Here is a 13,322-nt window from a genome sequence, read left to right on the forward strand (position 1 = left end):
TCCCAATAGACGTTCTTAAAGACCATGTGACTCCTTAAATTTCAGTTTTGGATTGGTTTGCCATAGAGATCAGCCACTGAGACTTGATTGAGGTTTCTCTCCCTCTTATGTAAGAAAATCAATACACTCTAAAGTCCATTTGTCAAGTCATTGCTATTCAGTACCCCTTCAATCCTTTGGGCACCAGTGGTGGATTACAAAAATTAAGCCGAGAGTATTAGGCAATAGAAAAGAAAAACATAAAAAACCAAGCTTTGAAATATTAAAAAAAAACTTATCATAGTTTTAAACCTTATTATTAAAGTCATAAACTTTCATTTGCAAGGATTTATGTAAAACTCGACAGTGACAATAAAAGCATTTTAGAAATCTTCTTGACAGGAGTATTTTTGTGGGAAATGAATCAAAGACCAGATCTCACAAGTAATACATGCCTAAGACAGACAAAACATCTTGCCAGCACATATGCTCCATGTTAGAAACTGGCCTGTAGTGGAATAATTGAAAACACGCTGTGTACTTAATGCAAACCCAAGTTCAGAGTAATCAATTGAAAAACGTGGTTGTGAGGAGTGAACTCGGCTGGTTCCAAAAGTGCCTGTGGAAGTAGTTGCCTGTCAGGTTGTATCCTAACATATTCCTGTGTTAAGTGAAAATCTTTCCAACTTTATTTCATTAACAATTCAGCATTTTCAAATATCTCCATTCACCATTTTTTCAATGGCATCACACTTCTTGCCACATTAACTTTCTCCTTTGAAATTTTTGGGGCATTTTCAGTTAAGTTTCATGAAAATTTGTACTTAATCTGTGCATTCTACTTTCCTCCAGATCACAGTCACCGTCTATGCCTGCTCTTTTTTGACGCTTCTTATAGACCCATCAGCTTCATACTTCATGAAGATGACAGCTGGACTCAATGACCTCCACAGGTCCCTTCCAACCCTACTATTCTGCAATGGACTTCATATAGTTTGACACATATTTTAAAATAAACAAAAAAAAGGAAACACTAAGTGAGCAAATATTAAAGCAATAGATTTGATTTATTTGATGATCCTTGAAGAATCATTTCAACCATCTCTATCATAAAGAAGACCAAGAACAAAGGAAAAGAGGGGGAAGAAGAGTGGATGCTCCAACAGTCAGGTTCTGTTATTTCATAGCCAGCTGATACATAGAATACTTCTACATCTCAATTATAATAAAAATTTGAAATTGAGAAGAAAGAAATAACAACCTAAGCTCAATTTTGCCAGCCAACCTTTATGGTACTTACAAGTATTTTTAAAAACAAATCCACCTTGACTATGGCACCATAGGTGCTACTTCTGGATCTGTACATGTACTCTTGTGCCAGATGTTACAGAGATTAGTTCTGGAAAAAAAATTAGGATGAAAGCACAATAAAGTGCTTATGCTATCTGATATTTGGGCTTCAAATCATCTGTAGTACAAAAAAAAAACACGGTTGATCGATCAGTATCCATGGAAAGTTGATACTTACTCATACTTCCTAGGCAAAAGTTTTACAGAAAGATAGGAAATGGAATTCAGCAGGGAGAACTGCAAGGCAGCACATTAAAGTGGTTATTAATTACAACAGCATCTAAAATTAAGAACTGGGAAAGATAAAACTTACGACTCAGAAGAATTTCCTTTCTACTCAGCAGTTAGAGCAGTTTGGTCAGTAAGCTGGAGACAAAGATGCCTATACGAATTGGAAATGGACTACAGGATAGTAAGAAGGTGACCTAAATTAACTAGAAAAAAATGAAAGGCTAAATGAGTTGGGACAGTTTAGCCTGAAAAGGAGAGAATGAAGAAAGGACACAGTAATAGCTATCATTTGTAGAATGCTGTATCAAGAGGAAGCGGATCAGATTACTGAACTGGAGGAACTTCAAAATAAAAAGAGAGAAGCCCTGGACTGCATGCAGGTCATGGAGCCCTCGTCCTTGGAGATTTTTAATAACTAGTTAGCCTAGTAATTGTTAGGAGTGACATGGAGATAACGTATTCTGCCTAGGCACATAGCTACATGTCACCTCAAGGTCACCCGGAGCTCTGTGATTTAATGGAGGAACAGACAGAACAAATCCGTAAAATACTTCTCAGGCTGAATGCAGCCTTTCAAATCATTTAACTGGAAAAGAACTGCTCATTCACCAACTTGAACATGCTTTGGAAGATCCCTGTGACTACCTACAGTATTCACCCATTATGAAAAAAAAACAAACAAAAACAACCAGAAACAAAACAAAACACCAGAATCAACTCTGGCAAATATTTTAACTGAGGAATTTCTTTAAGTAGTAAGATTCTGAAAGACCACAAAGCTAAACCTGATATACTACAGATTGAAGGAAAACCAAAATTCATCATTAAATTTACTAAGATAAATTAATCATTCACTCTCAAATAAATACAGAAATGGAAAATAAAAGCAGCAGGAGAACACAAGCTTACTGCTTCACCAGTTTTTCCAATGTTTCCTTGGTCTCCTTGTTCTCCCTGTTAAATGGGGAAAACAGATGAGGTAGATGAGGTTCATTAGAAAAGTAATTTCTTTCATATGTGTATATTCAGGCTCTCTGTTTTCCTAACAGACTTTATTTTCTAATCTACAGCAGCCAATTATAACCTTAGAAACTAAAATTATGCAACTGGTGAAAAATAAAAATAAATGTCATCAGTTGATTTTATTTTTGTAAAAAATATGGTAGCTTTATCCTAGAATATTCATGTATTCTCCACAAAAATGAAAGCTGTGTATTAAGGGCTCACTGAACGGTAAGTCAGCAAATACTCTGAATTGACGTAATTTTCTTTTAAATCTTCCTGTTAACAAATATGATTGCTTTGATTATTTCAGAATTGATTCAGAAGTAAAACGTTACCTGCACGCTCTATCAGTAACTTTGTTACAAAATATTTTATTAGGAAAACTCCCATTTGAGTTCTATTTTAACACATACTTTTTCTCCTTCCAGAAATGCCATATTTTAAACTAGAAGAATTTTATTCTCCTTCATAATGCTGCACATTATGTAGCATTTTCCTACATGTTTTGGAAGTGGCATCTCAGTGTATATGAGCTATGACAACCTCAAGCATCCTGATGAACAGAGGTTTGGGAACTATTGGCTCAGGTGGACGTAACTCTCATCCTTTCAACTACACATCATTCAATATTGCACTGGATACATGTACACAGCTGATAATCCAAACATACACTTATTTCATACATAAAAGCAGCATTTACCTTTAAACCTTCTGGTCCAGGGTCACCCAGATAACCTTTCTGTCCTGGTTTTCCCTAAAATAAACAGAATGAATTAGTACTTCAATTTCACCTTAGTTTCTGTGGTTATCAAACTAAGTATATACAAAAGGAACAGTTTAGTAATATTTAGTACCTGCATTTGAATCTAATGCATTTATAAATCAAAATCAGGTATCCTTGACTTCCTATACAATTTAAACTATGACCTACAGAATTGGTTATTTGAACAGCACAACCCTGCCTAGGCAAACTTCGCCCATCTGCTCCAAGGGAAAGGTTTTGGTCCAAAAGTAAATGTCAAGTGAGCTGGGGCTGGATCTTGAGATAGTCAGTAATGAGATCATGCAGGTCTGACAATTGGAGAAGGAAAATGAATTCAACATTTTAATGAACCTGTATCAAGAAGATGTGAATTTCTGCTAGAAGGAAGCTAACAGATGTTAAACCACAGTGCTCTTTCAGCAGGCTGATAACTGCAATCAGACTCTCTGTAATGATAGCTTTCGTTTCCATATGGTTGTCCTGAAATGATCAAAGTAAGAGATCCCAAAAAAGTTCCTTCAGAAAAGGACATTTCCAACTGGCTCTTTTGCTCTGGCTTTTCTGTGCCTGAAGATCAGAATGTGTGTTCGTTTCTGGGCATTCAAGAAATTCTTTATTATTTTAATTATATTATCAAAACTATATAATCCTAGACTTCTCATTAATCTTCTTTCTCTTGTGTTTTTTTTCCTCTCTCTCTGCCTGAGTGATTTCATTTTGTTCTGCGAGTTACAACAAATCTCACTGAGTTAGGAATAGCCTTTTGTTTTGATAAATGGATTAGAATAGGGCACAGTCAGGAGTGGAGGGAGAAGAGACTGAGAAGACAAGTTCTGAGAGACCCAGAGCAGGCAAGTCATGTCTTTCCCCAAAGGTTAGATCAAGCATAGAACAAACTATGCACTTCTGCAGGTTACTACGTTGTATTTTACTCATTTGTTCTGAAGAACGATTAGGTCTTTATGGTGAGCAGAATGTAATGTGGAAATATTTTAAATAGAATTCATAGAAAGAAAACCAGTGACCACCATTAATGACCTGGATGGCTTTGGTTCTGTCAGAGCTGAATTGCAGTTACAGCTTGTAAAGCTTTCCTGGCCATACCATCCCAGTTACTTGTGAGCAATGAAGGACAAATGGCAGATGCAAGCTGATCAGAAAACAGAACAAGAGGATTGCAATGGTAAAGCAAAGTGGAGTGCACAGGTTTGGCTTTCTGCAGAAATGCAATGTGACTGTAAATTACATATGGAGGAAATGGTTGCTTTTCTACTTGCTAACCCCTAGCAAAATCATTCTTCCAGGGCAGTGTAATCCCAAAGCAAACATGCATTTCCTAAATTATTATCTGTTCTGTCCATCCCTTTCAGGAAACAGCAACCACCTGTGCCTCTTTTCACCTCACAGTATGTTGATACATCCTTGGATATTTTAATACGTGTATATTATTATCACTCCAGTCCCATTCCTCTACAACCTTCTCACATGCCCTCAGCCTACAGGAAGCAATGAACCACTTACAGAAAATACTGTGCCCTTGAGAGCACTTTCCTTAGTCTTTGGGAGAACTGCTCATCTAATGACAATATATAAATACCAGCTTCTGTTTTAAGCATGTATTTCAGAAAAAAAAACCAACAAACCCCTCATAATACCTTTTTAGTACTCTGATGGACTTCAAAGGCATTTTCTGCTCCAGCAATGAGGATACAAAAAAATTATGAACACATGCTTGCACTGAGCTGAGCTACAACAGATAGTTACAGTGTTAATTTTCAGATAGCCTTTGAGAAAGAGTCGACAAATGGAATTTAATAAACATGGTCACTTATTTAATTTTGTATGTACCATATTTTCACAGGACAAATAATTACTAAAGAAAACATACCTCTATTATTTTTTTAATAAGAATTCATTTAAGACAATGTAATAATTTGACACTGGAGTAGAATTGGTGAGAAGGTATGGAAAGACATGAATAAAAATCAAATCCCGTGACCAAATTCAGCTCAAAATCCATCTGTTTTAGACATGAAAATTCTTTTCCAACCTGAGACTTGGAGCACAGGTTCCTATTCACCACTTGTTTCAACAGAGAATGATCTGTTTTGCTGGCAGCATTTGTTAGGTGGGTCCCCGAGGTTTTTTGGTGTCATGCACATTTTTATTTATTATTGCTTTTTCCAAAAGTGAACACTAGGAATGAGCAGGTGGGGAAGGGAGAGCAAAAGGGAGGAGAACCTATTGCTGTTTACTTAGTGCACACCTAAATTTGATTTTGGGGTAGAATGTTTTTACCTGAAATCCTTAAAGTAGAGGAGATAGATTCCAGAAGAACTAGAAATTGCCTCTGTTATTGTACAATAGAAAGCTAGAGTAGTCTAGAGTAGTTTCTGTAAGAATAAGGAAAGGGTGGATATAACAGATAACAGACACAGTTTGGTGAGCATTATTGGTGGGGAAGAGAGGAATAAACTACTGACCATGACAATAGTTTTGTAGGACAGGAAGGCAAGAGGCTGTAGTAAGAAAGACAGGCAAGACTTTCAGACAGAAAGGTGAGACGTTAGGAAAACTGTCTGTAAAACAGAAAAAAAAAGCAGAGCACAGAGGTAGTTTGCCAGAGAAAGAAGAATCCCCAGCACGTGGAGGCTGCAAAAACAAATTAGGGATATTTGCCCAGAAGGGCAGAGCTGACAGCTGGTTGTGCCTTGGGGCCCTGAGTAAGGCTCCATTGATTCTTACTCTGTCAGGGTCCCCCTCAGAGACCTCCCCTGCTCTTCTATACTTATTTAGTATACTGAAGACAAATACAATAACACAGCTTCAGCAACATTTACTTTCAAATGTTTTTGAAACTCCTTTCAAGGATGCTGGAAATAAAGCCTATGTAAATCAAAATGAATGTGCAATTGCAGTCAAGCAAGCATAACTTAAAAAGACGGATGTGTCCAAGAGCACTATATGAGATCCAACAACTCCACGTCCAGCATGAGCAGCGTGTACTCCTAGCAGGAAGGCAGACACAGGCTAAGCAGTGGGAGCAGTGCTAAGGCACACTGAGAACAAGGTGGCCTGCGGCTGTGAGGCTGCTCCAGCCAACAGGACCGGTGGAACACAGGTGAGAACAGTTGGGCCCTGGGATGAGAGGAAGAACAGGCAGGGCTCCACACCAAGAAAAATTCCCATTTCCCCTACCTCTCATTCCAAGAGGAACATTAGCCAACAAGCTACCCAGAGATGCCTGGAGACAGCAACCATGGGGCCACCACAGATCCACAACTTCTCTCAGCAGCATGTTGTGAGAGAGAAACCAAGGAGACATAAGGCACACCAATGGTGTATTCATTTCTAAGTCAACTTCAGTCAAACTGATCCATATGAAAATATTTCTGCTTGCTGATTTCCTTCTTGGGTCTCTCTGCCACCAGCTGACAGTGGCTGGTGCACGCACATTGATGCAGGCAACGTGACAACAGGTGACCGATGAGTCATGTGCTGCAGCAGCACCTTTCCCATTGCCACTGCACAGCATGGGAGATGCTATCCAGTCATGGTGCATTGCCCAAGGGGGAAATTAAAAGTATGAGGCAGCCAAAATAAAAATTTCCTTCAGGCTCTCAGCAGGAGATCAGGAACTGAATATCAAATTGAGTTATTTGAATTTGTTCAATATTCCCTTAGTTGAAAAGTATGATTTTCATTTCATTATTTTTACTTCTACTTATTCCATGTGGCAAGCATATTCTTAAATATTATATCTAACAAAAAGAGAATTCTCAATTTTGACGAGCTAAGGAACAGGAAAAACAACATAGGAATCTCTAGAAGTGGGGAGCAGCAGGAAAGATTGCAGCTTTGAATTTTTTCCAAAAAAAATAAGCTTCAACTCCCCAAAATGCTTAGAGGTTAGTATATTTTCCTAAGTGACAGAGTGGTGAAATGAAAACATCAGTCCAAACAGCACTGTGATAATCCAACAGTACTACTCTAACCAATTACCAACCACATCTGCTAGAGAATGATTTCTTAAAATATTTGTCATTTACATCACTCCCTGAAAGCTAGGTTTCACACTCAGTTCTTCCCCAGTTTCAGTATTCAATGTATTTCATTCAGGACCTCAGAACTGCACAGTGGTTTTATCTGTGCTAAAGCAGCACCATAGGCAGTTTGAATTGCCTCCTTTTCCTTTTCATGGGTTTTACTTTGTGCACCATGGTTGTGGTTTCCTTTCAAAACCCGGATTTGGAAAGGCGTTCCTCTTCCCATCTCTGCCTAAAACATTTATTCATTTATTATTTTAAAACAGTCTTTTTTCCGCAGTCAATGTATCTCTTAAACCAGCACTTCTGCTGAATAATATTCTGCAACAACAAAATTACTTACTCTTGGGCCAACTGTGCCAATAGGTCCAGCTGGTCCTACTTCTCCCTAGAAAGAAAAACAAAGTAAAAAAGAAAATAATCAGGACTTCAATAATCTTGATGTCAAGAAAAAATAGAATCTGCAGACAACTCTTTTTGCTTAGTATATCATCATACATTTGCTTCATATGTGCATATGCATGCACTCAAATCAGACAGAAACACTGAGAGACTGAACTGATTTCAGTTAATTAGCCAGAGGGCCAAGCACTACATCACAGACAGTCAGAAAAAGACTTCTGTACTCTTCATTATCCCTCCATTACGGCAATATTTTCATGGTTCTGAGACAGAGCAATGAAGGGTCAACCTCTCTGTCTGCCCTATGGTTACTCTCTTCCTGCAACATTTGACACTTCATAACCATGAGAATAGCAGGAACATTCCTACTTTTTTCTTCCATGTGGGTAATGGTGCAGTCAGCAAAGTTAGCCAAACCATTTTGGCAGGGCTTATCCTTTACTTCTGGGGAATGGAGGAAGATCAGGGGATCAGGCTTTTTGGGTATGAAGATGAAGAAATGACAGTGTCTGTGCTATAAAGTGTGCTGATAGAACTACATATAATAGAGAATTGCAGTGTTAATCTTCAAGGTTCATTCATTCATTATACAGTTACAAAGAACAGATTTGTACCAACGCTGTGCCAGGAGCTCATGCTGTTATCATTTAGTTTTCTGATTCTCTCAAAGTGTAAGATTTTATCCAGCTTCTGGAATAAGTAGTACACAAGCTTTACAGTTCCAAATAAAACTAACCAAAGGAATTAAGAAATGCTATCTACAGCTTCCTGGCTTGTAATTACATGGAACATTTTGTCATGGCTAGATTTTAGTCACCTAGTGTCTGCCATGAAAGCTCATAATTTAGAATCATAGAATCCTCAGAGTTGAAAGGGAACTTTAAAGGTCATCTAGCCCAGCTCCCCTGCAATGAACTGAGATATAATTTAAGCAAGCTTTATAAATTAAGCCGACTATTTAGAAAGCTAAAGGTCTATTCTCACATTCATTGATTCAATGATTTATAACAATTACTTTTGGCCTAAGATACATAAGTTTTTATTTGTATTGTGATGAATTTAGAGTGCCTAATAAATCTTTAAGAAGAAAAGCTGTCTATCTTCGCTTCAATTAATCAGAGCCTTATAGTTTACTTAAGTGTATCCAGGACTTTTTCATTAAATTCAGGTTTGCTTTTTATCTCCATGCACAACTCTGCCCTGTCTCCCCAGCTTAACAAAGAGAACCATGTCAGATTCAGGACCTAGATCTTGAGATTTTACTGAAACCACCGAATAAACTTCACTGAATAAATTTAAAGGATACACAACCATGTAACACCTCTTTGCAATCCCAGTCAAAAAGGGAAAAAAGGCAAAATGAAATCTTGCACTGTAACACCATAAATACCTAACCACTCTTTTCTAATCTTCCTCCTCTTCACAACATTTCCTTTTAAACAACGTGCTGACTGAATAGTTTTTCCATCTTACCTCAACTCCTTTTGGTCCCTGTGGCCCTAAAGATCCCCGGTCACCCAGAAGTCCCTAAACAACCAAACAAAAACAGCGAGATCTTACATCAGCTAACAACAACTATGGAATACTTTTATTTAATTTCATCTTAAAAGTCTGGACACAAACGCAAAGATGGATAGGCATATCTCATTAAGTACTCTTGTTCATAAGGAAGTCAAGAGAATATGAAGCAGAAATCTAATATCTGCTGGAATACTGATTATCTTACATACTTTGACTATGTAGATTTTTTAAAAATTATTTTTAAGTTTTTGAAATGGAAATAAGGTACTGGAGCTTGCAGAAGAACCATCTCTCTTCTTCTGAGAACAAAGCATACCATCACTAAGATTAAAGATTAAAGCAGAACTGAAATAACTCTCATAGACATTTGATTAGATAGTATTTAGCACTTGATGAAAACATTGCAATGAAAACAAACTAGAAAGTGAATTCTAACTACTAGCTTGCCTGTCCAAAACTACTTGTGATTTTCAGCCTTTACTTTTTGTTCATGTTTATAATCAGCTTTCCAAAGATGAAGAACCTTGGCTTGCCAACTCTTGAGGTTTTTATGACTGCTACAACAACATTTTCAAAACTTTATTAAATGAACTAATTGCCAGCAGCATGTCAAAAATCTTGGTCATTCAAATTGCATAGGTAATAACTTGATAGAGCACTCAACTTGGCAGAAGACAATGTATTTTATCTCTGTGTAATCATATTATTAGTCTTCTGGGAACCAAAGATTAACAATATGAGATAAAGCACAGAAAAGAAAAAAAATCTGCCCTTCAAGAAAGTGATGGTGGGAAAGTTCCAAGTGTAAGCCTTATTAATTGCTTACTAATGAAGCTGAAGTCTAGACTGAAGGTGCAGGCATTCCTCCAGTAACAGTTAGCTAGCATGCCAACTAAAACAGAAAAGAAAATGGAATAGGCTACTTCAAGATCCATAGGTCACGGACCAGTTTAGGGAAGTCTGAGATGGAGAATGTATGTTGTTTGACATACCACATCAGAAGTGACAGGAAGGCTTTTAGGAGCACTGCATACGCAGTACTCTTGTGTAGCAAGACAAGAAATTGTATAATAACAACACGCATTAAGAGAAATTATTTTCAGTGCAATGCAATTATACCATGAAAATGTCAGCAGCACTGCCACTGTATGAGACTTCACACTGCACTTAACTGGATGTGGGGAAAAAAAGTCCTAGACTATAAAGATGGTATTAGGACTAAAGGAAATTTCCATCTCCCCTTTGATGTTTCAGACAACAGACAGAAATTAGAGGTAGTCATTAGACACGTGCCAAAGTGCCTGGAAAAAATTCAGGTAGTCTGCGAATGGGGTATCCTGTATATCATACCCGTGTGCACATCTATCTATCTATGCATAATGTACACACACGGACAACTTCTTAGATGTTCACCTCCTAAAAAACTGGTGGAACTCCTAACAGCTGTTTTTATTAAATGTTATCCAAGCAAACATAAATGAGCAGAAGTCAGAAGTTCTCAACCACTTCCACAGTACAACATGAATTACTGGAAAAAACTACAGCTGTAGTCACCATTCTCTGACTTTTCCTCTCGCTTCTCTCAGTTACAGAGCATAAATACTTACAAGAATAACATACGAAGCAAACTAATTTAGAACTTCTTTAAAACTTTTTTTTTTTTTTTAAATAAGCAATGGATCAAGATCAAACGCCTTCTAAAATATTGTTTCCAAGCTGAGTAATGTACTATAGAGCAAATTACTTAATAAAGCCTTTGAACATTATTTTCGGTAGGTCAGATTTGCTGATTACTGCAATAATTCAGGGAAAATTCGTAATCCAGTTCTACTGGTATTTAGAAATGGCTGATCATGCTCATAGAGCTTAAACTTTCCAACAAGGGACCAAAGATCTGCCTTGCCAGCTACTAAGATAGAAAGTTTATCTTGCCTCTTGGCTTTTAAAATGAGTATTGCTTCTGAGGAAATAGAAACAAAAACATGCAGAAAAGCACAACAAAGTAAAAACAGTTCTAAAAATAAAAGGAGGATTTAAAAAACAAAACAAAACAAAACAACAATCAACACAAGACAGCTGGAAATCATGACAGCCGAACATTTCCAGTGTGCAGCCTTTCTCCCATAGCACTAGGAGTCATTTAGGAATTTTTCCAGTTTGGTACTCTTCCATCTCAAATGTAAGCCATCAGATCTTCCTGATTAGAGCAGGCTGTCTAAACTTCTTGTCTTTAAGAGCAAATGTGTTGGAGACCACTGAATGCTGTTCAGCCATGTAATTTCTCCATTACTGGAATGCATACTCTGAAATAAATGTTATTGGCTACCTTTTAGAATTTTTTTAAATTGATATTTGGGAGGGAAAGGAATAGAGTGGTAATATATATGTTAAATATCAAACCAATTCAATCAAAAATATCCAGTGTAACACTTGGAATCATGCAATCTCAGTTAATGGAGAAACTGGCCAGTAGGGATAGGATCTCAGAATTCATGCGTCTGCTTGGAGAATCAAATTTGATCTGTATGTCAAGAGCTGTCCTATTGCTCTTCTCCTGTTGCCCATAAATCCTGTATACAAACTTTTATCACTATAAAGTAGCTTGATAATTCACCACTGTCAGAAACATCGGAGCAATTACCACCCAATTGTCTGATAATCATTCATATAAGGAAGGCCATTAACATTACACAAACAGATTAGCAAACGAATAAATCAGAATGAAAAAAGGTTCATTCCTGCCTCTGGAAATGTATTTTAACTTTTCCCTTTCGCTACATCAAATAATGTTTTTTCAAACTTCCCTCTAAATTCTTTCTGGGTTATTTTGGGACAGGGTTTCTGACACAGATGAAAGACATGAAGTGCAGAAAAGATTGGTTATGGCTTTGGTAAGGGCATTATTTGTGATGTTTGTTCTCAAGGCATGATGAATTTTGTCATGAAGCAATTTCCAGGTAAAATAAAACTATATACTTAAACTATTTGCAGTTTCCTGTACCATGTTGTCTTAAGCAATCTGCCACAGAATTTCACAACTCTGCTGAAGTCTTCTCATTTCCATCTCTGTTTATTCACAAACAACTTTACAGTTTTGTCCTTGAAACAAACAGTTCATGTCCTTGGTCCTGCATAGTTCTTTGGTCTCCACACAATTTCTGCCCTTTGCTATGCTTACAGAACTAGAAAAGGCCCTTCATTTTGGTAGGATAAATAAACTGTCTTTCAGAATAGTCATTCAAGTAATCTTTTCTGCATCTATTCTCATTTGATTGTGTCCTCCTGGAGTACAGATACCCAGAACTCTGTGTACTTCTAAAAGTCTTCTTGTGCTTTGTACAGTAGCATTAACATGACACCCTCCCTCATGTATTCTAGAATTTCACTTTGGTTTTAACAACCTTATCATGCTTTCCTTTCATGGAGATCTGGCAGTTCTTTTCTATCACTGCTAGCTGCAAAGCTCTGTTTACAGTAGGATTTATTGTTTTAATCCCAGCCCACATCGGTCTGAAGAAACATGAGTGGGGTGAACTGGCACAAAGTGCAGTACTTAAGATTATCTGAAAGTGTTCAACTTTGTTCAAATTTAATTCCAGCATACTTGTGCAATTTATTGATGAAAATATTACCTAGGGATAGTCCAAAAATACTGAGTGAGAATCTCCACTGGTTCTTTCAACAATAAACAAACTAAACAAATATTTCCCTTTGGGTTAATTTCTGATGCACCTGCATTTCTATTAGCTGTATTCATCTCTATCCTACTCATTATAACCAAGAACTTCCCATTTGTGTTTTTATCCAAACCTTCACTTAAACCTCTCTAAGAATCATTGCTAAATTTAGTCTAAAATATTAGTCTGTATAACTAACTATTTAAACTGGTACATTACTTCCATCTTCTTTCTGTGTATCTTTAGCTAGTATTAATTTCAAAATTTGTTAAAAAATCTGTATTAGACAAGTGAGATGATAAAGGTCTGTGTGCCTTTGACAAGCACCATTTTCAATACTGGTGAAAT

The 13,322-nt window shown here is 37.0% G+C and overlaps 1 protein-coding gene across 1 annotated transcript in view; it reads right to left on the reverse strand.

Moving 5' to 3' along the window:
* Nucleotides 1-13,322, reverse strand: part of COL24A1 (collagen type XXIV alpha 1 chain) — a 118,310-nt gene that overhangs the window by 50,230 nt on the left and 54,758 nt on the right. Inside the window, exons 21-24 of the mRNA XM_048943929.1 lie at nucleotides 9,250-9,303; nucleotides 7,718-7,762; nucleotides 3,266-3,319; nucleotides 2,470-2,514 (exon numbers count right to left, since the gene is read on the reverse strand). Of these exons, the coding sequence (XP_048799886.1) occupies nucleotides 2,470-2,514; nucleotides 3,266-3,319; nucleotides 7,718-7,762; nucleotides 9,250-9,303 (198 nt within the window). The remainder of the gene's footprint in view (nucleotides 1-2,469; nucleotides 2,515-3,265; nucleotides 3,320-7,717; nucleotides 7,763-9,249; nucleotides 9,304-13,322) is intronic.

Source organism: Lagopus muta, chromosome 5 (assembly GCF_023343835.1).
Source record: "Lagopus muta isolate bLagMut1 chromosome 5, bLagMut1 primary, whole genome shotgun sequence".
Taxonomy (NCBI): Eukaryota; Metazoa; Chordata; class Aves; order Galliformes; family Phasianidae; genus Lagopus; species Lagopus muta.